At 38.8% G+C, this 27,729-nt stretch overlaps 1 protein-coding gene across 1 annotated transcript; it reads right to left on the minus strand.

Annotated features, from left to right (window-relative positions):
• Nucleotides 1-27,630, minus strand: LOC110908137 (GDSL esterase/lipase At5g42170). Its single transcript, XM_022153043.2, has 5 exons — nucleotides 27,321-27,630; nucleotides 2,000-2,130; nucleotides 1,643-1,867; nucleotides 688-943; nucleotides 1-556 (listed from the first exon to the last, which is right to left on the minus strand). The coding sequence occupies exons 1-5, from the start codon at nucleotides 27,583-27,585 to the stop codon at nucleotides 366-368; spliced, it is 1,068 nt and encodes a 355-aa protein (XP_022008735.1). The 5' UTR covers nucleotides 27,586-27,630; the 3' UTR covers nucleotides 1-365.
• Between the last annotated feature and the right edge of the window lie 99 nt (nucleotides 27,631-27,729).

Consider the following 27,729-nt stretch of genomic DNA (forward strand, 5'->3'; position numbering starts at 1 on the left):
TACAGCAGAATTCAGATGCTTTATTCAATGGAAAAGAGCGACTATATATAGCAGCAAGTACAATGACTCCAGACAAATTCAAAAACAAATAACAAACTACTCCTACGACTCGGTACTAGCCAACAAACTCGGAACTGACTAGACTTATTCTCACACCTAGGAACAGAAACATAAATAACCACATGACCAGACTTTGAATTATTATTTTAACAATGTTCCCCCCCTGTTGTATAGATTTTCCTTGAATCTTGTGTAAATGATAATTCAATAAAATGACTCGATGACGTTAAAATCACTAACAAAGATCGAAGGCCATTACACTTCTTTTGTTCCTTCACATAAGATGTCTGTCACGCTTCCAGATACTAGAACAAGGAATTCAACAAATCTTGAAGAATATGGTATAAAATGATGCTATTTCCTTTCTCGGTCAGGTGAAAACCATCCCAGAAGAAATATTTAGAGTCATTCGGACACGTAGGGGTTAGCTTGTTACACAAAAATAACACCTCTATCTCTCCAGTTCCACAACATCCTCTATCTGCAACATCAAAGCCTAGCAAAACAAGATAACAAAATCTTTTTAATATTTGATTATGCAAACTGTAGGCATATATTTCATAATATCATATGATTTTGGGAAAATTATAAATTAGAAGCCTTGCCAACAATATATAACTTTTATACCGTATTTATGAGGGTTTTCAATGATGCTTATCAGAGGATTGTAGTAATCAATAACCCCAACCCTGGATTGAGGATAACTTGTTGCCCATAACTGAACTTGTTGTGTTAGAAAGCTGTTGAACAACTGGGCTGCATTATTCTCCTTGTCTGCACACTTTCTGTGTGGACCTCCGTCTAATGTTCTAACAACAGGCAAACAGCCGATTGGTGGAGCGCTAAAGACAGCTATTCTTCTTACTCCCAACTTGTATATTTCCTTTAAAGAAATACATGGAACACCTATTAGTAACATGATTTTTGAAAACTCTTTATGACTTTATCTTACTTATATTTGTTCCTTTTAGTAGGGGTGCAAATTTCGGATACGACATCAACCTAACAAGGAATTTGTGAGTTTGGATTTATTCTAAACACGTTTAGTTAGCGAGATGGGTCGGTTCGTGTCAACCGGGCAGGTTCGTGGGTTCACCCATTTAACCCATTTATATTTTATGTTATTTTTACTCAAAATGTATTTATGTCAAAAATTAGATTGGTGGGGTATTTTATGGCATGATTATAACTTAGAAATTGACATACGATTTTGTAATTAAAATGTGATTGCTTCATATACATTTGTATTTATTGTTGTAAAATTTTAATTTCAAAATACTAATATGCAAAAAAAATAAAGTTTTGGTTTGGGTCGTAATATGGTCAACCCGTGAATATCTATGTCATGTTTGGGTACATATGACTAACATGATTTTTAGGTTCGCGTTAGTGTAAAATTTCTGGGTTCTGGAGTGGACCTACACTTAGTCACCTCTTTAAAAAAAATTACTGTAACTTTTAGGTAAAAATTCAGGTCGCCCCTTTGAAAGTTTGGTTAAGTCCCCTAATCGCCTCAGGATATAAATCCTGAATCCGTCACTGAATGACATGTTAGTTAATTTTTGTCACTTGTTAGTAGTACCTGGATGAAATTCAAGACTAGGTTGACAATCATGTTAGCATAAGATGGAACATCATATTGTAGTCTTCTATTGGGGAGAGAAAGAAACAGATCGTTGTTACCGGCAACTATCACAGCTACGCTGTTGTCGATTATATTATCGGCAGCCTCTTCTTTAATGTTCCTCTTAAGCTTCAGAATATGTTGTTTAAACATGTCCAATTGAACCGACATTGGTATAGCAGACTACATGGTGAATGGCATAATATGTGAAACAAATAAGCACAAATAAAATGTATATATGTGCACAAAATTGTTCACTTATAAATGTGCTGAGAGGAGTAAATTAAAATAAAGATGTACAAGCTGCAAGCATACCGTTTCTGCCGTTGTAAGTGGATCAAACCCACTGCCACCAGAAGCAAAACTTACACCCGTTTGAAGATCTTTGTCTTTTATCAAAGGGTCTAGAGATGCTGGAAGATAATCCTTCACTCCAAATGCCTCGACTTCAAATTTCATATCAGGTAAGTGCAGTTGTATGAGATAAAATAATAAAAAGACATAAATCCATTGAAATCATTTTCATTTACTCTTTGCATGCTACATTATTTACGTTAAAATGTGCCCATATACTTTAACGAAAATTGTTTTTTTATTTTTATTTTTTAAAATCATATTAGTATTGGGTTAGGCCAAATAAATTCCTAATGTTAACATAGGTAAATTATAAAGCATAAAAAGGTAGTTGATAATGGTCATCTATATTTGATTTGTATATGCTTAAAATTTTCTTTTAAAGCAACATATATATATATATATATATATATATAGAGAGATATATATATATCGAAGTTTTTTTAAATCTCCTGCCCTCGAAATCACGGTGCGGAAGTCCTCCTAGCAAACCATAAGAGCCGCCCCTGGATATATATGATTTTCAAACATCGACAATGGCATTTTAAAAAAAAGTTAGATTTTCATTTAAAAGTCGGTGAAATACTACCTGAATAAGACATACATTTGCCTTAGACGTGTGTATATATATAGGATAGCTTCGGTTCAATTAAAAACCACCATGAGTTATGAGAACCATGAGAACTCTTACTTCTAAAGCGAGTTGGGCCACAAAATTTGCCTGACGTAAGTTCTGTTTACGCGATGATGTAAATTTTGTTACTGACGATAAATTTTTTTTACACCTCATGTAAATTTGTGCATGTGTCATTTTATTATTATTATTTTATTTTTTTATTTTTTTTTTTTGCAGAAACAAGTGATTTTCAGCCAACTGGGGTAACTCAGTTGGCCACCAACACCCACCTCTTCCCAGAGGTACCGGGTTCAAGTCATGGGAGTGGCATATGTCGCCTAGGGTAAGAACTCGGCAAGGGGAATTCACCGCGGAGCTAGCTTGGTCGTAGCGTTATCTGAATCATTCAATTTGGACTATTACAATTTACACAAATAACATATTTTTCACAAGACTTTGTTTTTACAAAACAAATTGTTTTATACAACTTATTTTTACCTGGTTATTCATTTAACCATACATTATTCTTTTATATATACATATCAACTGATTTATTATCGCTTTTCAAACGTTTTATAAAAGCAAACACTCAAACTGGACTCATGACAAGTCTTCATTAAACATTTTCTTAAACCTAAGTCATGAATCCTATTTTCACAAAACCTATGTACTCGCCGACATTTTTATGCTGATGTATTTTCACATGTGTTTCAAGTACAATAGTTGATGATATTTGATGATGATGATGGTATATGCTCACATAGGAATGGACAAGGCCTTAGTGACATTAAAAGATGCAAGACTAGTTAATCATGTTATGTTTCTTTGTTGTTAAGACATTGTACTCATTTAATTCAATAAAACGAAATTTGTTTAATCCATGGTTGTGAAACAATGATTCTGTTACAACACTCCCCGACGTTTCCGCCACGTTTTGTTGTTTTACGTGGTCGGGGTGTGACAGAAAAGTTGGTATCAGAGCCAAGCCAATGGTTATAGGGAATTAGGTTATTAGTAATGCTTTGACCTAGACTATAACCTTCCTAGGACCCTAATGCGAGTTTACTTGCGTTTAGTCATAAAACAATACCGTCACTTATCCTTAAGTGACAACCACAACGAGAACATAAATTTGATCTGCCTTGAAAACTAATCATCTGTTCTAGGATGATTTATTATAAGGTTTTGAACCCTTCCAGTTTGACTCATATTTGGCTTAGTGCCTTTTGAGTTTTCAAACTCGTCAAGGTTTGGGTCTAAATAATGTGAACACGTGCAAACTGGAAGAGTGGGTGCCTGTACCCTGGGTTTTCTGTCTAAGGCTAGAGTGTTCGTACAAATCCGCAGTATCGGACCAGTCACTCTTACCTGGGAACTCTTGGAGTGAGTGTCCACTTATAGGCGAGCATGTCTTCGTGATACATCCTGAGGACCTATTTACTATGATTCAGCCTTTGTGTGTCATTTGTTTGCTTCGTGGTTCAAACAAATGACCACCACCCATGCTTTTGGTCGGTATTTGTAACATCCTATTCTTACCCAATGCCACTTCACTTGTTTCCTCTCATGTTTCCCCTTTTTTTAGAATGCCTTCGCGACGCGAGAATCAAATACCTATTGAAGATCTGGCAGTTGTCATTACGCAGCAAATGACTGCTGCAATCTCGAACATCATTGCTCAATGTAACCAAGCTCTCAACAACAACAATGCTCCCTGCAACTTCAAAACGTTCAACTCAGCTAAGCCATCAAAGTTTTCTGGGACTCAAGGAGCGACTGCACTTCTGCAATGGTTCGAGAGTCTAGAGAGCACCTTCAGACATGTTCAATGCCCAAACGAGCGAAAGGTAGATTTCGCATCTAGTATCTTTAAGAAACGGGCTTTGACGTGGTGGAACGGTGTGATGAGAGATAGGGGTGCCGAGGTGTCACTAGCTCAAACGTGGGAAGAGCTTCGAGCTCTGATGATGAAGGAATTTTGTCCTCGTCATGAGATCAGGGTCTTGGAAAGGGAATTCGATGATCTTAAGCAAGATAGCGGTGAGCATCGAGCCTACACGGATCGTTATGAAGAGTTAAGTCTGTTATGCCCAAACATGGTCACGCCTTTGGATAAGGCAATCGAAAAGTATATTGATGGTCTCCCTGACTCAGTACAAGACATTGTAATTGGTAGTAATCCCACTACAGTTAGATAGGCCATTGAGCTATCCGCTACCTTGACTGAATCTCAGATCAGGAAAGGTAAACTTTCTCGAAAAAGTGATAAGAAACCAATCGAGGAATCGAAACCCAAGGAGGAACAGACTGGATCCCCTAAGAAGTCAAAGAAGCGAAAGGCTTCTCAGAACTTCGCCGGGATCGCTCACAATGATCAAGCCGTCCCCAACCAACCAGCTCAACCCCCTGCTAGGAAGCCCTACAATGGAACTGCACCCTTGTGCAACCAATGTAGCCTCCATCATCATGCCAATATAAAGTGCCGCAAATGCCAAACTTGTGGACTCGTAGGCCATACAGCAAGAGTTTGCCCAGCTGCAGGTGCACCAAATCAAACTGGCAACAATCCTGCTCAAGGTCGTTTTCCACCAGGTTCTTGCTTCAACTGTGGCGAGATGGGCCATTTCCGGAGAAACTGCCCAAAGCTTGCTAATGCGAATCCAGCGCAAGGATGAGCATCTGACCGATTGGAAGACAACAATGTTTAGAAATAATCAAGCTTTATGTATTATTTTCTTTTGTTGTCAAAGATCTATGAAACAGTTGTTATTGTTGTTTATAAATAAATCTTTTATTTTACATCGCAACATATATATTGATGTGATTGCAAGTGTAAACAACATATCCCCTACCCTACCGACAATCAAGGAACCGTATTCCTTAAAGAACAGACTACCCCCAAAATTTTTCCACTTTATGATCTCTTGTGTTTCCCACGAAAATCCTAAGTACCCGTTTCCTCCAAGGAAAACGAAGTACGAGGCATAAGTTACAACTTTGGACGAATACCCAATCCTTGATAGGATACCTAAGGGTATTTCCGTAAGTCCATAATTGTTGTATACCTTAATTCAAATGTGATGACTCCTTGTAATCAAAAATCGATTTTTTTTGGAAGATCATCCTATCTTTCAGATAGATGCTTGGGGACATTGAAGTCCATCGATTGGGTTCCTGGTATGCCTTGAATACCCATGTTCAAACCAACGTCAAATTTATAGCAATCTATAGCAAGATAATAACAATTAATAACAAAGAAAACAATTATGTGATTATGTGCTTATGTGTTCCCTTTTATGTTTTTGGTATGATCCAAATGTTGTTATCCAAATCCTCGTAGAAATCTTCCATATCTTCGTATAAGGAAATGCATAGTAGGATACCCAAAGATACTACCTTAAATCCTTAATGGGCTTCTACGTAATAGTTAAGACCCTTGGATTATACAGTACTATTCCATAATTAGACCCCTTGAGTGGCCTAGTTAAACAGATTGATCCAAAAATCTGGTTAGGAATATCACGTGATGATATAGCTAAAAAGACTCCTTGGCAGTCTAATTAAAGAGATCACTTATCGATCTAATTAAAAGGACCCTATGGTAGTCTAGCCACACTCATCACAGGTTTGATTTCCTTCCCCTGCACATTATGAAATGAACTGTGCGGACTATGCAAGAAATTACGTAATTATGGAGGCCTACATAATTATGGAATTTAGTGCACAGAAACCACAGGAAGTTTTGTCATGTGTCTAGAGTTGACCCTTTTCATTTCCGTTTCTGAGGAAGCAACCGTTGAAGATGACTCCGTTTGTTAATTTTCGTTTCTGAAGATTGTCTGTTGAGGAAATGAATATCCGTTTGTTTACCCTTTTCATTTCCATTTCTGATGAAGCATCCGTTGAAAATGACTCCGTCTGTTCATTTTCGTTTCTGAAGATTATCCGTTGAGGAAATGAATACCCGTTTGTTTATCCTTTTCATTTCCGTTTCTGATGAAGCATCCGTTGAAAATGACTCCGTCTGTTCATTTTCGTTTCTGAAGATTGTCCGTTGAGGAAATGAATACCCGTTTGTTTATCCTTTTCATTTCCGTTTCTGATGAAGCATCCGTTGAAAATGACTTCGTCTGTTCACTTTCGTTTCTGAAGATTGTCCGTTGAGGAAATGAATCTCCCTTTGTTTATTCCTTCATTTCCGCTTCTGAAGGATACTCGTTGAGGAAAATGACCCCGTCCGTTTATTTTCATTTCTGAAGAATGTCTGTTAAGGAAATGACAGGATTATGCCTTGCATATCTCTGGTGGTTATTTGACACAAAGTCACAGACAGACTCCTTCGAATAAATTTCGGGACGAAATTTCCTAAAGTAGGGGAGACTGTGACACCTGTGTCACTTCAGCCATCAAACAAATACCAAACCATTGAATTATTGTATTTCATAGTTGGGATTTGTATAAACATGTGTATCTTTTGCACATATCAATTCTTGTTCGATTTCGGGCTCTTTCTAGAAGGTTATATGCGCACTGATGCGTAAATATAAACAGTTTAATGCAACAAACATTCCAGAATAGTGACATAGGCTTAACATACCTTAAATAACCTTTACATAACTTAGAAATAAGTTTTGGATGGTTTGGTATGCCGAAATCAAGTCTATTCGCTTACAGGGACTAAATTCGACAAACTGCGAAAGTATGTCAATTTGTACTGTAACGGACATTCCGGAACTTGACCATAAGTTAAACATACCCTAAATATCCTTTACATAGCTTAGAAATAGGCTTTGAGGTGTTCGGAGTGCTGAAATAAACTTTTTGGTCATTCAGGGACTAAAAGCGTCAAAAAGTGCATAAGTTTGCATTTTCGCGCATAACTTATGTTCTGAATACTTCCGGATATCCAAAAATTTATGTAATCATTAAAATATTATGTTTTAGTGATTGGCATGATAAAAACCCATTCGTTGCTTAATTTCGGATAAACTCTTTATGACTTTATCTTAATTTCGATTTTTTTTTTTTTTGAATTTTTTTTATTTTTTTAATTAACAAAATATAGCGATTTTTCAAAAAAAAATAGTAAAAAAATTTAAAAAAAAAATTGGGTGTTTTTTAGATTTTTTTAGGAATTACTGTTTGAGTTCACACTGGTTCTCGCGATTCTCGCAATAAAGGGTGGTTCCTAACGGATCTTTGTCCTATATATATATATATATATATATATATATATATATATATATATATATATATATATATATATATATATATATATATATAAACGGGATCAGGAGAAAACGCTCAAAAGTGTGAAAACGGTGAGAACGCATCCTGGCCTAACACGTGTCACGCGGCATAGAGAAGGACAGAAGGGCTTTTTTGTCCTTTTATCTTCTGCTTTTCCAGTTCCGCTTTCTCCAATATTGTTTTATTTTTCGGGTTTAAAATTTTTGGCATTAACCAAATTCAATAATTAATGGCGTTTAATGGTTTCATTGTATTAACATTTTGGCGTTTATGGCGTTTTTCAAATCGTATGCCATTAGAACCCAGGGGGTCAGGAAATCTATCTGAATGACGTTTTTTCAACGCGTTTAAAACAAGATGACCCATTGTTCTGTTATTCTTTATATAGATTTTGGCGTTTGTGGTATCTTGGTGTTTTACAGTTATAAATTTATATTACAACCACAGGGAAAAAAATAAAAACGAAGAATATAAATTAAAAATCTTAATCGGATCTCTCTTCACAATTTTCACTGTTATCAATCTCTCGCTTCTTTAATAGTACAAGAACTGTCACCAAATATATGACGTTTTATGTAAAACTTAACAAACCTATCGGTTTGATTATTTTGCCTGCTCGTATGTTGAAGTGGCTTTTTGTGGATGTTTGGCTACATAGATCTATGACTTGTGGGTTGGTATTTCGCTTTTTCTTCATCTTGATCTTCATGCAGCAAAATGTTATTGAGTTTAGACCCTTCAGCCAACAATCTTGAATTTTTCCATTGAACGATGTTTGATTTTTTTTACTTTTTGGCGTTTTACAGATAAAAAGAACGCCACCAAATAAAAGCACCTTAAACCTCAAAAATTGATCATGCTAAAATCAATAATGTTTTGCTGTATGAGATGGACAACATTGTTAATACTCGGTTAAGAAAGATAACTGACAATGTTGTCCACCCCATACAGCTAAACTTTATTGACAACAAACCTCAATAATGTTTTTGTATGTTTCGGCGTTATAAATTGGATGGAAGTTGACGATAAGTCAATAAGATTTAATCAATGAAATGGACAATATCCTCACTTAAGGATTTTGTCCATTTTATTGTGCAAAATCTTACAGACAACCAAACTGAATTTCAAAAAAACGTTTTGGGTTAGAAGATATTTGATGTTTGGGTTTTTTGGCGTTTCTAAAGCGAATGGGATATATTAAATATGGCTTTTGGGTTTTTGTGTGTATTTTTAATTGAAGATCTGACATGTTGTATATATAGGATTTTTTGGCGGTTTTTGTGTGTCGTTTGTTTATGTTAATTATATTCCAAGCGGTTGTTCTCATTACGCATTTAGCTTTCTTGTATGTGCAAATGCGACATCCAAACCAGCTAAAGGCGAAGAGAACGTACTATATGACTAGCTTCGGAATGAAGACACGTCATGGATGCCATCAAAGGATCATTATAATCGAGTTGCAGCTTACCACTCATCAACACCGCAAGGATCTAAAATTTGAAGATCAACGTTTCACGAGCAACGTTCAAGGGGGAGCTTGCTGATACACTCCCTGTCCGTGACAAGTGAAGACATCTCAAGATCCGGCAACTATTTGAATAATGAACCTCACGAGCAGCATCCAAGGGGGAGTTTGTTGATGCACTTTGTGGATACGGCTTGTTCGGTTCTCTCGCACTACGAAGTGAAGACCGAAGCAAGGTATCCTCCGTCATGACTCGGAACGCATTCAACTTCGTACTTATCGTAAAATACTTGCGATGTGCAAACTGTTTGTTTCCTATCTGCATGTTGCTGATCTGTCTGCTTGCGGCTGGTTGTTTCAATCTGCATGTTTCTGCATGACTCTTGCAAGCCCACGAAGAACCAGCATGTCTAAATATCATGAAGAATAGCTGTTTGGCCGAAGAACAACTCACGAAGGACTAGTTGTTACGAAGAATATCATTCGTCCTTTTGTTTGTTGGCTGGTATTGGGTGTACATGAAGAACACATGTTCTTCGTGGGATTCACTTCTTCGTGGGCCTTATTTTGGGCCCAGTAGGTTATTCGCTGTTAATGGATAAGGTTTGTGTATAAAAGCAACTCAAGCAGAATAGATAAAGACACAAAGAACACAGTGTGAGCATTTGAGAGTTTGTGTGGTTTTTCTAGTTTCATCATCTTGTAACAAACTCTTTTTGGAATCAATACATTGAGCTTTAACTTTGAATCTTGTGTGTATTGTGTGTTCTTGTCTCGGTTGCATACTCATTTGGATTCCGCAACCGGGTGTGTTCGGTAATAAGGATAAGGTGTTCTAGATCCTCCTCTAGTGGACCTACAATTACAATATTTTTCTTTTACTTTATAACTCATATTTATTTATAATATATTGATTTAGGTTGGGTTGGGTTGGGTTGGGTTGTGGATGTGAGTGAAAAGTTAGATTGGGTTGGGTTGTGGAGATGGAAGAAAGAGAAATTAGTTTTTTAATAAAAATTGGGTTAGATTGGGTTTTTTTTTTTTTTTTTTGAAAAGTAAACTTGATTAACGAAACAGCCAATCCAAGCCGGGCTGACAAAAGCGACAAAACACAATTACATATTTACAAAAGAACACCACTCCCCCAATCTATCCCCTTGTGCTTCGATCTATTGGAGAACCAAAGGAAACTCAAGGCCTTAACCTCACTAGTAATGCTTTTTATCTTAAACGGAATATTTGAAAATTTAGCATTATTCCTAGCGGCCCACAAACTCCAGGAAACTATCATGATGATACCTTGAACCGCATCTCTCTTTTTCTCCGAGACTCTTAGCTCTTTAAAAATACCTAAAAGGTCTTTAAGCGAGAAAGCAAAGATGTTGGGGATCTTACACCAAACAGTAATTCCATTCCAAACTGTCAAAGCGACTTGACAAGCGATAAAAACGTGATCCGAAGTTTCTTCAGCCGAATTACAAAAGGGACACAAAGAATCTTCTATCTGAACATTCCTTTTCTTTAAAGCCTCGGCGATTGGGATTTTGTCCATTTCCATCCTCCATGCGAGAATGTTGCATTTTACGGGGACCCATTTGCACCATTCCATGATAAAATCACTATCCTGCACTCTATCCGCATTGAGCAAACGCTTAACAGCTTTGCCCGAACAAACTCCACCGAATCAGAAATCCACCTCCACTGATCTATTTTAGCCGAGGGCTGGACTTCAGCTAACGAAGAACAGAGCTGACCGAAGCTGGACTGCATCTCTGAACTAGACAGCACCGATTTCCGGTTCTAGTTGAATACCAACTCATTACCTTGTATCTTGAATATATCCGCCACCGTACATTTTTTATCCTCCTCCATTCTAAAAAGCTCGGGGAATTTTTGTTTGAGGGGCTCGTTTGTTAACCACGGGTCTAACCAAAACACAATATCTTCGCCTACCCATAACCCCTTTTATAAAATTCCTTAGAGGAAGCCCTTCAACCTTGGTGTTAATGAAAATTCTCGCAATATTATTCCAAACTCCATTAAGAGATTTCTTGAATGGAATACACTCCCAACCCATCATACTTGAATGAAATAGTTGCAATAATGGATAGTCTTATAAGTTGTAATTATTGATATGATTAATAGTTGAAGTAGGTGCTTAAATTTTAAACTTATTAAGTTTTGTAAGTACAACAGGTCACGTGCCATCTTTGGTGTTCTTCAAAGAAAACCTATTGGCATTAATGCAAACCCATGGTTTTCTTGCCTATTATTTGAAAAGGAGCCATACCAACCTAGTAAGTCTTTCTAATCTCTACAACCACCATCAATAATGCCACCACTACAAAACACCACCACCACCACAAAACACCATAACCACAAAAGACTACAATCACAAAACACCACCCTCAGCATCTTCATCTTTCCGTAAATCACATCGCACGAGGATGATAGTGGTTGGAGTTTTGAACAAAATCAGTTGTTGGTGAGCGGTGGCGCCGCCGCTGGACACAATCACGCATGGCTGGCTAGGATACAGAGGGCATATGGTGTCGGAGGTTTCAGGTGGCGTTTACACCACTAGAAAAGAGGGGTCCTGGTTAGTTAGGTTTCCAGTGACGAAGGTCAAAGACGGAGGGATGGTACTGAAGTCATACCTGTTGTAAATTTGTGAAAATACCATTTTTCACAAATATAGGAAAATGATTTTTTCCTATTTTGCACTAGAAATAAATAGAATAAAATGAGTGTGTTTTATATATTTATTTGTGGGTTTGTGTTCTATGTTCGAAGAGCTTCGGAACAAAATTAACCACGTCCAAAACGGAGCTAATTTAAATGAGATATCGATGCTCAAAGTTTCGTGTTTGAAACTTGAATGTTGAAAATGTGGGAAAGTGGCACCTTGTCCCACATCGGATGAGAGATGAAACTCAAATATTTAAGTGGGAACTCTCCATCCTTATTGTTTCATGGAAGCACTCACTAGTGCACTCATGAAGGGTGCGGAGCACCCTAACTCGCACTCGCACTCGCACACGCGCGCGCGTGGCGTGGGTGTTGAGGCGCAATGTGGCGCTTCGATGGCGCACTTTGCACTTCGCACGTTCGCATCGTCGCGAGCCGCTTGAGAGCCGCCTTTGTATTTTTGACCGCCTGCGCGTGGTGGAGCACAAGGGTTGCAAGGACCAAGCGGTTGGTGACGTGGCATGCACGTGCATGACCCTGGTGGGTCCGCGCGCAGTGGCGCATGACGTGGCAGTCATGCGCATAGGCGCGCAAGTACACATGGCATGGAGGCGCACGGTTGCGCATGGTGCATGGGGCCTGATGTGACGCGCGCGGCGCACCATAGTGAGCCAATACGGTGCGACTGTGTGGCGTGCTCGTATAGGTTCACAGGTGACGTGGCACACGCGTGCAGGCGCGCATGGACCTGAATCAGTGTGGCGCACACGCGCATGGCAGAGAGCCAAAAGGACGCACCGCGCATGAGCGTGCAGACCTGCGCTTGCGCAGAAGCTTCCAGCAGCAGTTAATGCCAGTGCAGTTACGTTTCAGCATTTGAAACTGACGAAGTTAATGCGTTTGACTGAGAATTTAATGACGAATTAAAGTGTATTGAAGACGTTTAATGTAGTTTAATTCTCCCTTTAAATTCGTTTTTCAGTTTCTTCAAGACCTGCAGTATAAATAGGAGGTTCCTGCTGCAGATTCGACACACCAAAATACACCAGCTCTAACAATCTACTCTCACTGAGTTTTCTTCTTCTTCTTCAGGAGTTCAAGGTACACCTTCGGGTTGGAGTCAAGACCGGCAATGCAACTGCTTGCGGCGGTTGTATCCTGGAAACAAACGAGTTCTCCTGGGAGACTCGAAATTTGTTTTAAGGGACCCGTGTCTAACACGATCCTCAGCCAAGAACAGTTTTTCTATTCGGAATTTTTCTGTTCTTGTTGTTTTGTTTCAGTTGTAATTCTGTTCTGTATTTGTAATTCAAGTTAATAAAATTTTTATTTAAATTTTACATGAACGGATTCCTACAATCTTAAAACAAATTTTTAAAACAACGTTCGTGTAAGACACAAACAATTCTACTGTGATTCTATTTTTTTTCTCACAGCAGGTTGTCTTTTAAAAACTTTTTTCTCTGTTTTGATTCAAAGTAGCGACTTTGTCAAAACAGAACTCTGCTTCTACTCCTTCTTCGTCTTTGGGTTCTAAGATCTTCTCTTGTTGTCTTCAAAGTTGGACTTAGAAGCTACGAGACTGATTTTGTTACTCATCGATTTTGTTAGTAAAATAATAAATCAGCACATTTATTATTCTAATAGATTTATTAACTGGGTTTTGTGGAATTTTTCAGAATGTCGACTGAAAATACCAATGTCAACGTTTTGTCGGTACCCTTGCCAACACTGTGGGAGAGTCCACAGTGGCGAATCATGCTGAACAACCTGAGAAGTTCTCGGGTCTCCACTTCAAAAGGTGGCAACAGAAGATGTTCTTCTACTTGACCACCATGAACCTTGAGAGGTTCTTGACTGAAACTGCTCCCCAACCTGCGGAAGGGGAGACCGACGCCCAGGCTCTGAGCGCGGTAGAGGCTTGGAAGCACTCGGATTTCATTTGTCGAGGCTATGTACTCAACGGTCTCTCAGATGCTTTGTATAATGTGTACTACAATAGACTTCCAAAGAATTATGGGAGTCTTTGGATAAAAAGTACAAAATGGAGGATGCGGGAACAAAGAAATTTGTTGTCGCCTTTCTTGGACTTCAAAATGGTTGATAACAAGACTGTTATGAACCAAGTCCAAGAGTTGCAAATTATACTACATGACATTCACGCTGAGGGAATGGTACTTAGCGAGACATTTCAAGTGGCAGCCATGATCGAGAAATTACCTCCTGCTTGGTTGGATTTTAAGAATTATCTTAAATACAAGCGAAAGGAAATGACTATTGAGGAACTTGTCGTCCGTCTTCGTATAGAAGAGGACAACAGGGTAGCCCAAAAAGGCACCATTTTGCAAGCTTCGGCTAAGGCAAACATGGTGGAAGTTGGGGAGTCCTCAAAGGGCAAGAAAGGCAAGGGTAAAAAGGACAACAAAGGGAAAGCAAAGGTTAACAACCTTGGACTGAAAAAGGGGGCTGTGAAAAAGAAGCTTGCGCCTTTCCAAGGTACTTGTTACAATTGTAACGAGACGGGGCACCGTGCTAACCAATGCAAGAAACCTAAGCATGAGCATGCGCACATGGTTGATGAGGATGGTATGCCTCTGATTGCAATGATAACCGAGGAAGCAGCTATGATTGAAGAAGTCAACGCGATGGGTGAAAACCCAAAAGGATGGTTCGTTGACACGGATGCAACCCGCCATGTTTGTGGAAACAAGGCTCTTTTCTCTACATTCAAGGAAGCGTCGGGTGAAGAAAAGCTTTATATGGGGAATAAAGCTACCACAAGCATCAAGGGGGAAGGCACGATCGTCTTGAAGATGACTTCGGGCAAGGAGCTGACCTTGACAAATGTGCTTTATGTCCCAGAGATACGGAAGAATCTCGTGTCGGGATGGATGCTCAACAAGTTTGGATTTCGTCTAGTGTTTGAATCGGACAATTTTGTTCTTTCTAGATGTGGAATGTTTGTAGGAAAGGGCTATGCCCTTAATGGAATGTTTAAAATGAATGTAATGGTTGTGAACCAAAACAAGAAAATGAATGAAATTTCTACTTCTACTTACATGATTGAGTCTTCTAATGTTTGGCATGGTAGACTAGGACATGTAAATTTTAATTCATTACGACGTTTAATTAAATTAAACTTAACACCAACATTCTATATCGATTCCGATCACAAATCCGAGACATGTGTCGAATCCAAACTTACGAGATCATCGTTTAAATCGGTTGAACGAATAACCGAACCCCTTGATTTAATTCATACCGATGTGTGTGATTTAAAAGCGGTACCCACGCATGGAGGAAATAAGCACTTCATCACGTTTATTAATGATTGTACTAAATATTGCTATGTGTATTTACTAAAGAGTAAAGACGAAGCAATAGAAAAGTTTATCTTGTACAAAAATGAAGTTGAGAATCAACTTAAAAAGAAGATAAAAGCTATGAGAAGCGACCGAGGAGGTGAATATGTTGCACCTTTTGCGGATTTATGTGAAAAAGTGGCATTATACACGAGTGTACACCTCCTTATTCTCCACAATCAAATGGCGTGGCGTAACGAAAGAACCGCACATTGAAAAAGATGATGAACGCCATGTGGATCAGTTCGGGAGTGAACCGAGAAATGTGGGGGGACGCCATTCTCTCAGTAAACTATCTTTTGAACAAGATACCCTTGAAAAATAGGGACGAAACTCCATATGAGTTATGGAGAAAAAGGAAGCCTTCATATACTTGAAAGTGTGGGGGTGCCTAGCAAAGGTGATTGTACCACCTCCTAAAGCTCTTAGGATAGGACCCAAAACTGTTGAATGCATATTCATTGGGTATGCGCATCAAAGTAGTGCACATCGTTTTCTTGTACATGAGTCCAAGAATCCCGATGTACACAAACACACTATCATGGAGGCAAATCCTAACATCGTCTCGTATTTTGAAAATGTGTTTCCTATGTTAGGACAAACAAATGCGACTTCATCAACAGCGGCTGATGAAGCAGTTCCAAGTTCATCTACATGGTTAGATGAACCAGGTCCAAGTTCATCCACATGGGTAGATGAAGCATGTCCGAGTTCGTCTACGAGGTTAGATGAAACTCATGAACGACCTGAGGTCGAGGAGGGTGAGCTTAGACGAAGTAAACGACAAAGGGTTGAAAAATCCTTTGGTCCAGACTTCATGAGCTATATGGTTGATGGTGAGCCCAATACCTACCGCGAGGCGGTTACCTACGCAGAAGGACCTCAATGGCCAGAAGCAATTAAGAATGAAATTGATTCTATATTGCAAAATCATAATTGGGAGTTAGTAGATCTTCCACCTGGTTGTAAACCACTTGGATATCGTTGGATATTCTTAAGGATAATGAAAGCCGACAGAAGTATTGATAAATACAAGGCAAGGTTAGTGATCAAAGGATTTAGACAAAAGGAGGGTCTAGACTACTTTGATACTTACTCGCCTGTAACGCGAATAACCTCTATACGATTGGTTCTTGCCATTGCGGCTCTAAGAAATTTGGAAGTTCACCAAATGGATGTAAAGACCGCATTTCTAAATGGCAATTTAGAAGAAGAAATTTACATGGAACAACCTGAGGGTTTTTTCCGCCCTAGGAAACGAGGGCAAAGTATGTAAATTGGTCAAGTCTTTGTATGGCTTGAAGCAAGCTCCAAAACAATGGCACCAAAAGTTTGATCATGTCATGATTGACAATGGTTTCAAAATAAATGAGTGCGACAAGTGTGTTTATTTTAAAGACACACCAAGAGGTTATTTAATTTTATGTCTTTATGTAGATGATATGCTTATCATTGGGAGTGATGATAACATGATCAACTCAACAAAAGACATGTTGAAAGCGAGGTTTGACATGAAAGACATGGGTCTCGCGGATGTGATTCTTGGGGAAAAAATCACTTGAACCCAAAATGGTCTTGTGTTGAGTCAATCTCACTACATGGACAAGATCCTTGGGAAATTCAATTCGGACGATACGAGTATAGCTCGAACTCCAATTGATAATACCCAATGCCTAAGGAAGAATAGAGGCGAGAGTGTTGCTCAGTTAGAGTACTCAAGGATCTTTGGTAGTCTAATGTATCTAATGACATGTACAAGACCCGACTTAGCATATGCTGTGAGCAGGCTGAGTAGATACACCAGTAATCCGTGCGCAGAACATTGGAAAGTTATCACGATGGGGCTTAGATACATAAGATACATAAGAGACTATGGATTGCATTATACCCGTGATCCAGCAGTGATCGAAGAATACACTGACGCGAACTGGATATCGGATATAAAAGATCATAGATCGACAAGTGGATGTGTGTTTACACTTGCGGGAGCAGCTATAGCTTGGAAGGCTTCCAAGCAAACTGTTATAGCTAGATCTACGATGGAATCCGAATTCGTCGCTTTAGATAAAAGCGGGGAAGAGGCAGAGTGGCTACGTCAATTTGTGGAAGATATTCCAAGATGGCCAAAGCGCGATGTACAATGGTAGATCAAGGCACATTCGACGTAGACACAACACGGTACGACAACTTATCTCAACGGGTGTTATCTCAGTTGACTATGTTAGGTTAAAAGAGAACATTGCGGACCCGTTAACAAAAGGCTTAAGCAAAGATAAGGTGTATAAGTCATTAAGAGGAATGGGACTAAAGCCCATAGAAGAAGGGAATATGAGGGAAACCTAACCTAGTTGATTGGAGATCCCAAGATCTAGGTTCAATAGGCAAACTTAATCATAAACCCAAAAGGGAGTCACTGTGGGGGGTGCCCCAAAATCAATAAAGATAGTTGTATACTTCCTAGTCCATTCCAATCAGTGACATAAAGGAAAGGTTAAGCATGTTGAGGTTAAGGATTTTGAGGAAATCCAAAATTAACCATGATGCTTTTAATAATTCAGAGGAATCACCTATGTTAGAGAGAAGTGGGGTCGCTTCGAATGGATTTGTGGGGAGGCGCAAATCCTAGAGCTCTCGCAGAACCAGGAACGTGTTCCATGACCATAAACGGACACAACCATGTGGACTTGACTCGACTAGGGAAAGTATTGTGTGAATGTATATTGTCGCCTACATAAATGGGGGATTGTTCAAAGACCCCGCGTCTACAAGACCCTAGGAGGAAAAGTATGCTTCACAAAAGAAGGTTCAAAGGTTACACCTACCTATCTTGCAATACTCAACTATTGAACGTGTATCGTTGAAACTTGATAGGTCAATTTCTATTCATGTGGGGGATTGTTGGAAATTTGTGAAAATAGCATTTTTCACAAATATAGGAAAATATTTTTTTCCTATTTTGGACTAGAAATAAATATAATAAAATGAGCGGGTTTTACATATTTATTTGTGGGTTTGTGTTCTATGTTGGAAGAGCTTTGCAACGAACTAAACCACGTCCAAAACGGTGCTAAGATGAATGAGATATCGATGCTCAAAATTTGGTGTTTGAAACTTGAATGCTGAAAATTGTTAGGCCCTAAAGTGTGAGACTGACGCATCAAATTAATACAACGGACTATGGTTACGAACTGGGCTTTACCGGGTTAGTTTATATTAGGTTTTGGACCTTTATAGGTCACTTGGGCCAAGCTTTAGGCCATGTGGGCCAAGCAGGCCCAAGGGTAGCCCATGTAGGGAATTGGGCTTGTCTATGTATATAAACAAGTTTTAGACTTGTTTTAGGGTTGGAACTTCATAGTTACAGATTTCCTAGAGAGAGAGCTAGAGGTTTCGAGTTGGTGGTGATCATTTGTACCAGACGGTTTTGCTTATTCAAGTAATAGAATCGTGTGCAAGTGGTTAAAAGTGATTCGGTTTGTTCTTCGTTTCATATTTTCGGTTCGTTCTTCATATTTCTCGATTTGTTCTTGAATCACATCAAGTTTGGATTCCGCACAAACTTGGTGTTGTTTGATATCATTGAAAGATCCGGTTAAACGGGACTTACAAGTGGTATCAGAGCCTTTAGAACCTGTTCTAGGCTCGGTGTGATATCAAAGATTCAGGATTTTCGTTAATTTTGGTCCGGTGTTCTTCGCGTTCTTCGTAGTATTCATCGAAACTTGATAAAAATCACTATTTTTGGATGTTTTGATTTTGAAAAGGAATGTTAAAAGGATTAAACGTAATTTTTAAAATTTTGAAAATATCTTGTTTTTAAAATCTTTGCAGATTTTCGGTGATTTGTTTATTTTACAAAATCTTTTGAAAATTTGTTTTCTTTAGAATTCAAATTTCAAACACGTTTCATCCTCACATCTTCAAAACATCCAAGTCGCAACCATCTGATCATCCGGTCACGGTTACGAGCCGCATCAACAGCTCCTCATTTGGAAAAACTCACAACCACCGACTCATTTATTTCACGAGTCGCATCAACCGCAACCACCGACTCGCAACCGTGAGAGTTCAACCACCGACTCATTTGGAAAAACTCACAACCACCGACTCGCAACCAGATTTCGGTTCATCACGTTTCACTCGCAACCTACATTTGACTCGCAACCGTCATTCTGCAGCCACACTTTCAGTGATTATCACTCGCAACCATCCTTCAAAAGGCTGATCGTCTTCTCAAAGTCGCAACACGGTTTCGGCTCTTCACGTTTTCGTTCCGACTCGTAATCTCCGACTCGCAACCACGGTTCCGAGTCGCAACCGGGTTTCGAGTTCACAGCAAATCTTCAACAGTCGATCATCATCATCCTCCGGTCATCATCAACATCGATCATCATCATAAGGAGAGTCTGTCAACCGGCCTGCAACTATACATCATCATCTTCTCCGTTTCAAGTTCGACATCAAATTCGGGTTTTCGACACCGTAACACTCATCTTCGTCATCTCCGACACACCATCAACTTCCTCCGACCACCGTTAATCACCATCCTCTGTCGCTAATTTTTCTCCGGTCACCTGTTCACCCTACGTCAACCACCACATCAGATCCACCACATCAGAACTAGTCGCAACCTGCCACCACATTTTCCGGTCATCGTCTTCATCTCATCATCATCGTCATTCAACCTCCGATCACACCGACGATCACCACCTTCGTACGGACCTCCATAACCACCACCTCCGATCTCCTTTGTCCTCGTCTTCATCTCCTGTCACCGTCTCTCGAACCTCCTGTCATCAACATCATCGTTCACCACCCTTTCTCCACTCCGATCATCACTCACACACCACCGCCGTCCTCTGTTATTCTCCGTTCAATATTGTCTTATCATCTTCATCACTTAGTCATTTTGTGGTAGTGGCGGCAGTTTTTAAAATTAGGGTTTGGTGTTGTTTCTACGTAGAAGAAGACAGAAACGACAATCATTTGAATTCGTTGTTTACTGTTTTTATTTATTTAATTATAATAATAAATAATCATAATCATTAAGTCATAATTGCTTAATCATTGGTTTTATAATAATAATAATAATAATAATAATAATAATAATAATTAGGTTTTTCTAATTAATAAAAAAAAAAGGGTGGAGTTTTGTTTGGTGGTAAACTTGGTTTGACAGGTTTTGAGGTACGGTTCAGAAAGCGGGTTCGATTGCGTGCAAAGTGTTTGATTTAGCGAGTACACGGGTTCTCGTTGGTTTGTGTTTTGAGGAGAAGATCAAAAGTGTCAACTACCCTCTGAAATTATGACATTCATCACTAAAGAAGACATACTTTCTGTCTTTTGCACTCCTGAGTGCCGAGGAAGGGTTGAGGCTTATAGGATACAAAACGCTGAGTTAATCGAAGACTACAATGAAATTAAAAGGAAAAATTTCACTTTAACGAAAAACGAAAAACTTTTCAAAGAGAAAATCGAAGCTCAGCGTAAGGACATTGTTCAACTCAAGGACGATGTCAGTGTAGCTACAGCCCAACTCATGATAGTCAAAGAAAAATTGTGTGAGGTGACTAAAGAACTGGAGAATGTAAGAGATAAATACCAAATAAATCAATTAAACATTAAGAAATTCGATTCCTCCAGTAAATTAGTCAAAAATCTGTGTGATCAGCAATTGGCATATTCTAAAAGGAAAGGGTCAGGATTGGGTTATAATCAAACTCCTCCTCCGTACAATGATAATTACACGTATTTACCAATGACTGAGGAGGAGATGTTGAACGAGAGTAAAATGACTTATGGTTCGAAAAATAACAAATCGTCTGTTCATGACAGACATGTTGAGCCACAAAAGTCTACTCCATTGAATTTTGTTCCCAAAGGCACAATTGATCCTAATGTTTCATCGTCATGTGCAGATGATAGCTCTGAAGTAAAGTGTGGTGATGTTCATGGGAGTGAACCGGTCATTAGTTCAAATGTTTCTGAACCATATTTTGAACATTATTCTGAACCAACTGAGTCTGACATTGCTTTTACTAGTTCTTTGTTTGCGTCGTTTTCTGCTTATGTTTCATCTTGTGTATCTGATGTTTCTAACCCTTTGGTTGATGAAAGTGTCACAGGTGAGGTCCCTCAGGATACATTCAGTGAAACCACTGAAACCTCTTCCCAAGAAAATCAAGAATGTCCTGACTCTTCTTCTGAATCGGCCTCAGTGGATGTCCCTAATGTTGAATCTAGTGGGACCACATTGGAAACCGTGACTGAAAGTAAACCACAAGTAGATTCACATGAAACACGTGTTGATGAAACACGTGTTGATGAAACTTCTACATCTTCTGAAATTAAAACTGAACCAGATTTTGAAAAGGAAGAAGTGGTCACATTAAATGAAAAGTCACAAGAAAATGTTTCTGGAAAGAGAATTAAAACAGAAACTAAATCGTCTTCTCAAAATGATTCTGAGAAAATTATAAAAGACGAAAAACATCATATGTCTGAATCTCATGCTTCTACTAGTTCTGATCAACAGGTACAGAAAGAATCAGAAAAGGCATATGGAACACAAGCAAAGCAACCTAAGCAAGCTCAGTCACCTAGACCTATCAGATCAGCAACTGTTGCTAGCACTCCGAATCTCCATACATTGAAGCGACAGACTTGTTTCAACTGTGGAATTCCTGGACACATTGCTAGAAATTGTGTTCATTGTCCAAAAGTGCAACGAAATACCAACACTCACTCGTGTGCTGATGTTTGTGAGCCGGTTTACAACAAGCGGAATGAGTCAAAGCAAGCAGATCAAAGTCAGGGGTATGCGAAGTCTGCTTATCAAGGACAATCACGATCTCATAAGGCTCGTGACAAAGTGATTGAAAGCTCCAATATGGGAGAAAAGACGAAAAATGGTGCTCAGAGCAACAAGACTTCTGCAAACAACAAATACAAGCACCCCAATTCGTCTTCATCTAAGAGAAATGTGCAGTCACATCCAACGCAAAAAGGACCGGTTTGTCCTTCAGGACCTGCTAGAGCGAATCAAGCGGCTCAAAACGTCTTTCCGGTGAAAAGACAAACTTGCTACAATTGTGGCATTGCGGGTCACATTGCTAGAAACTGCACAAGGCGTCCCTACGTACCCTACTATATGCAAAATCAGAGGGTTACACCAAAGGACAACTACCATTCTAAGCCAATGAAGGTATCTTCACCTAAGGCAATGAAGAATGTGAATCCCACGGTTAAACCTTCTGATGGGGATTGGAATGCTGCTAAAGCAAAAAGAAAACAAGCTTTGAAACCTACAAAAATTTTGAAAAATAATAAGGTTGATAAGCCAAATGTTTTGCCAAAGGCATCTAAGAAACTAGAAAAGCCTAAACAAATTTGGAGAGCAAAACAAAAAGCAGCTACGTCTCCAATCCTTGAAATTAAAGGGGACTTGTGTTTAAAAGAAGTGTCTTATTTTGATGCTTCAGGAAATCCCAGGACCACGATGGCCTGGGTACCCATGTCTTACTAATCTCCTTACCTTTCAGGAACAACTAAGGAGGAGCTGTTGACAATCTCTGGAATGTTGATAGCAGTTGTTCCAGAGATAAAAACGGGTAACATTTCACTGTTGCAAAAAGTTCAAAATTTTTTTTTACAGATGATATGTTTCCTTTGGAGGAGATAAAAGAAGTAAGAAATGATCAGCAAAAGGTACCGTTTAAATTCAGTATTTTGATTTGAATTTGATTAGTCTTCAATCTGATGACAGAACGGTTAAACAAAAATATTTTCTCTTTTTCTTAGTTTATAACTTTGTATATAAAGTGTCCTTCCTCTAGTAAATGGTAAATTTGCGCAAAAATCCAAGATTTCTGCACAAATTTAGGGGGAGAGAGAGACATATATAGTGTTTAGGGGAAGAAAATGAGAAAAACACAAAAACATTAGAAAAATGAAAAAGCCAAAAAGAAAGATTGCATGATATGGGAAGTGAAATAAATGTTCGTGTTAAAGGGTTTGACTAACACATGTAAGGTGCTATAGCTGAAAAGACTAGGATCTACTGTGATATGTCGATAGGCTTGACGCTCAACATGATAAAAGATACTAAGTGATATAAACATAACGAACTATGTATCATGTGGGTAACATACCAACGGCGTATGATTTTATGGTCTTAAATCTTGCGTTGATAGATAGCCAACATCTGAGGTTTCGGGTCTTTATATTGTTGAATCATCCGAGGATATTTTGGTTGTTCTTCTGCTTAGAACTAAAAGTGTACATGACCCCAGGAAAGAAAGTCACTTGGAATTAGCTCATATCTATTTGAATGTCTGTATGTTTCCCGATACACACAATTTTGGTCTGATTCTGAAATCTTTTCTGAAAAAGTCGTGTACCTCCTCTGCTGCATCCAGATACATGCTGACCTGGAGGTGCTAGGCAACGTCAGCTTCTGCTGCATCCAGATACATGCTGACCTAGCTGTACGTTGTCGCGCTATAGATCTAATACACCCGAAAGAGGCCCTCTAGTGCCCAAAAGAAACCCCAATAAACCTATATCAAATTGAGAAAAACTCATTTGATCTGTATATTATACCATCTCTGCAAAAGATCTATTCTGTTCTTTTCTCAACCTACTCCCAGTTAAGATTTCAGAAATTTGGATTGGACTTGTGAAATATGTGGTAGGGAAGATACATGCATGATAGAGTGTGCTGTATATATTTCCGGGATTTGATTAGTATTTATTTGGGTGTTCATTGTTAAGAAATCAAAACATGATAAAACATATTATATGCAGACCTAGACATAGTCAGGATATCTTAAAGGATGACATCAGTATACTCACCTGTTACGATGAATTGTTGTGCTTACCTTGATCGCGGGGGTATGCCTTGGAATGGGACACACAATATTACCTTAAGAATATCACGAAGTTGAAAAATTGAAAGTTGAGCGTTAAAGTTTAAGTGGACAAACATATTGGCAATCGCATAGACCAGTCTGATTAGGCTCGTACTGAAAAGTGTTCCTTAGTCTGCCTGAGAACGAATTTTGATCCCATTGCAATTGTAATTGTATATTTTGGTAGTTGTTTATACTTTGAGTTTTTATTTGTTTTAGTTCTTAAAAATTAAAAAATTAAAAAAAAAATAGAAAAAGTCAAAATCCAAAAATAGTGTCTTGTTTTTCTAAAATTAAAAAAATATATAACCGTTCTTGAAGGTTTGACTGATCATCAAAAATTGAAAGAATTTAAATTGTGAAATTTGATGTACCTAGTGTTCATGTGGTACTCTCCCTGTTGCATAAGAAATGTTTGCTTATGAGTTTGTGAGCATGTGCAGAACTTGATTTCAATCAAGAACAGGGGTTGATGAAGACTGAGATGCTGTTAGTTGCTGAAGAAGCCCAAAGCATCACAACAACAAGATGTACCTGAGTCAGAAGAACCGGATACAAGACGTCGTCTGACAATGAAAGTACATTTGAAGAAGTACCGTGAACCTGCTTGAAAGACAAAGACTGAAGAAGAAAAGAGTTGTTGAGAATCCTCCTCTCACATTCTTTTTGACAAAGATTTTCAAGCAAAGCTGATCGAGATCCTGATATGAAACTAACCACAAAAGCTTAATAAAGAGACCCAGTGCTGAGAGTTCAGAAGTCAAGAACTTCCACAACATCTGCAGCATAGCGACAACCATAGATTTCGTTGAAGACGTTGCTGAATTCAAGTTATGAAGACAATTTGATGGCATCAGTCTAGGGGGAGATTGTTAGGCCCTAAAGTGTGAGACTGACGCATCAAATTAATACAACGGACTATGGTTACGAACTGGGCTTTACCGGGTTAGTTTATATTAGGTTTTGGACCTTTATAGGTCACTTGGGCCAAGCTTTAGGCCATGTGGGCCAAGCAGGCCCAAGGGTAGCCCATGTAGGGAATTGGGCTTGTCTATGTATATAAACAAGTTTTAGACTTGTTTTAGGGTTGGAACTTCATAGTTACAGATTTCCTAGAGAGAGAGCTAGAGGTTTCGAGTTGGTGGTGATCATTTGTACCAGACGGTTTTGCTTATTCAAGTAATAGAATCGTGTGCAAGTGGTTAAAAGTGATTCGGTTTGTTCTTCGTTTCATATTTTCGGTTCGTTCTTCATATTTCTCGATTTGTTCTTGAATCACATCAAGTTTGGATTCCGCACAAACTTGGTGTTGTTTGATATCATTGAAAGATCCGGTTAAACGGGACTTACAAAAATGTGGGAAAGTGGCACCTTGTCTCACATCGGATGAGAGATGAAACTTAAATATTTAAGTGGGGACTCTCCATCCTTATTGTTTCATGGAAGCACTCACTAGTGTACTCGCGAAGGGTGTGGAGCACCCTACCCGCACTCGCACTCGCACTCGCACACGCATTCGCACACGCGCGCGCGTGTGGCATGGGCGATGAGGCGCAATGTGGCGCTTCGATGGCGCACTTTGCACTTCACACGCTCGCATCGCCGCGAGCAACTTGAGATCCGCCTTTGTATTTTTGACCGCGTGCGCGTGGTGGAGCACAAGAGTTGCAAGGACCAAGTGGCTGGTGACATGGCATGCAGGTGCATCATCCTGGTGGGTCCGCGCGCAGTGGTGCATGACGTGGCAGTCATGGCATACGCGCGCGAGTACACATGGCATGGAGGCGCGCGGTTGCGCATGGTGCATGGGGCCTGATGTGATGTGCGCGGCGCACCAGAGTGAGCCAATACGGCGCGACTGTGTGGCATGCTCGTATAGGTTCACAGGTGACGTGGCACACGCGCGCAGGCGCGCATGGACCTGAATCAGTGTGGCGCACGCGCGCATGGCAGTGAGCCAAAAGGACGCACCGCGCATGAGCGTGCAGAAGCTTCCAGCAGCGGTTAATGCCAGTGCAGTTACGTTTCAGCATTCGAAACTGACGAAGTTAATGCGTTTGACTGAGAATTTAATGACGAATTAAAGTGCATTGAAGATGTTTAATGCAGTTTAATTCTCCCTTTAAATTTGTTTTTCAGTTTCTTCAAGACCTGCAGTATAAATAGGAGGTTCCTGCTGCAGATTGGACACACCAAAATACACCAGCTCTAACAATCTTCCCTCACTGAATTTTCTTCTTCTTCTTCAAGAGTTCAAGGTACACCTTCGGGTTGGAGTCAAGGTCGGCAGTGCAACTGCTTGCGGCTGTTGTATCCTGGAAAAAAACGAGTTCTCCTGGGAGACTCGAAATTTGTTTTAAGGGACCCGTGTCTAACACGATCCTCAGCCAAGAACAGTTTTTCTGTTCAGAATTTTTATGTTCTTGTTGTTTTATTTCAGTTGTAATTCTGTTCTGTATTTGTAATTCATGTTAATAAAATTTTTATTTAAATTTTACATGAACGGATTCCTACAATACCTCGGATCAACCATTCACCACCCCCGTAGCGGTGCTTCTCCAATGTCTCCCCTTCTCTCTCTAAATTCTTACAAGTTACAAATGAAGCCAAAAAGCCAGTAAATGGAAATGTGTCTAAAAGCTAACTTTAAAATTAGTTGAGGACCAAACATGTAAAGGTTGAGAAAGAGTTGTGGCAATCTCCAACACATTGATGTTTTACTGTTTCACCGACATTTGTAAATTAATATATATAAAAATATTTAAAAATAATAATAATATTAATAATAATAATAATAAAAATAATAATAATAATAATAATAATAATAATAATAATAATAATAATAATAATAATAATAATAATAATAATAATAATAATAATAATAATAATAATAATAATAATAATAATAATAATAATAATAATAATAATAATAATAATAATAATAATAATAATAATAATAATAATAATAATAATAATAATAAAAGAAATGTACCTAAAAGGTCAGGTAGTGTTTTGCCATTGGAGAACCTTCCCGTTGGTTTTCCACCCTGAAAATCCTTCCCGTAAGGGAGGAAATTTCCTTTGCCCAAAGTATTTATATAATTATTATTCCCTTGATCAACAAAGGAGTCTCCAAATACAAAAACAGCTGATACGGACACATTTTTCTGCAGAATAAATGTTCTTCCCTTGCTGCTACTGCTGCTGCATAAATAAAAAGAAGAACATACAAAAAGCAAAAAAACCTTAAGAAGCATTTTGAAAACTATAACTTTTTTCCTACGTAGTAGCAAAACCAAGACCAAGATTTATACAACAAAATATTTATTGCACTTTAAGAGATGATGGGTGTAGTAGTTAGTTTATTAAATATTGCCATGTTCACATTAATTTTGGTTCCT

Source organism: Helianthus annuus, chromosome 14 (assembly GCF_002127325.2).
Source record: "Helianthus annuus cultivar XRQ/B chromosome 14, HanXRQr2.0-SUNRISE, whole genome shotgun sequence".
NCBI lineage: Eukaryota > Viridiplantae > Streptophyta > Magnoliopsida > Asterales > Asteraceae > Helianthus > Helianthus annuus.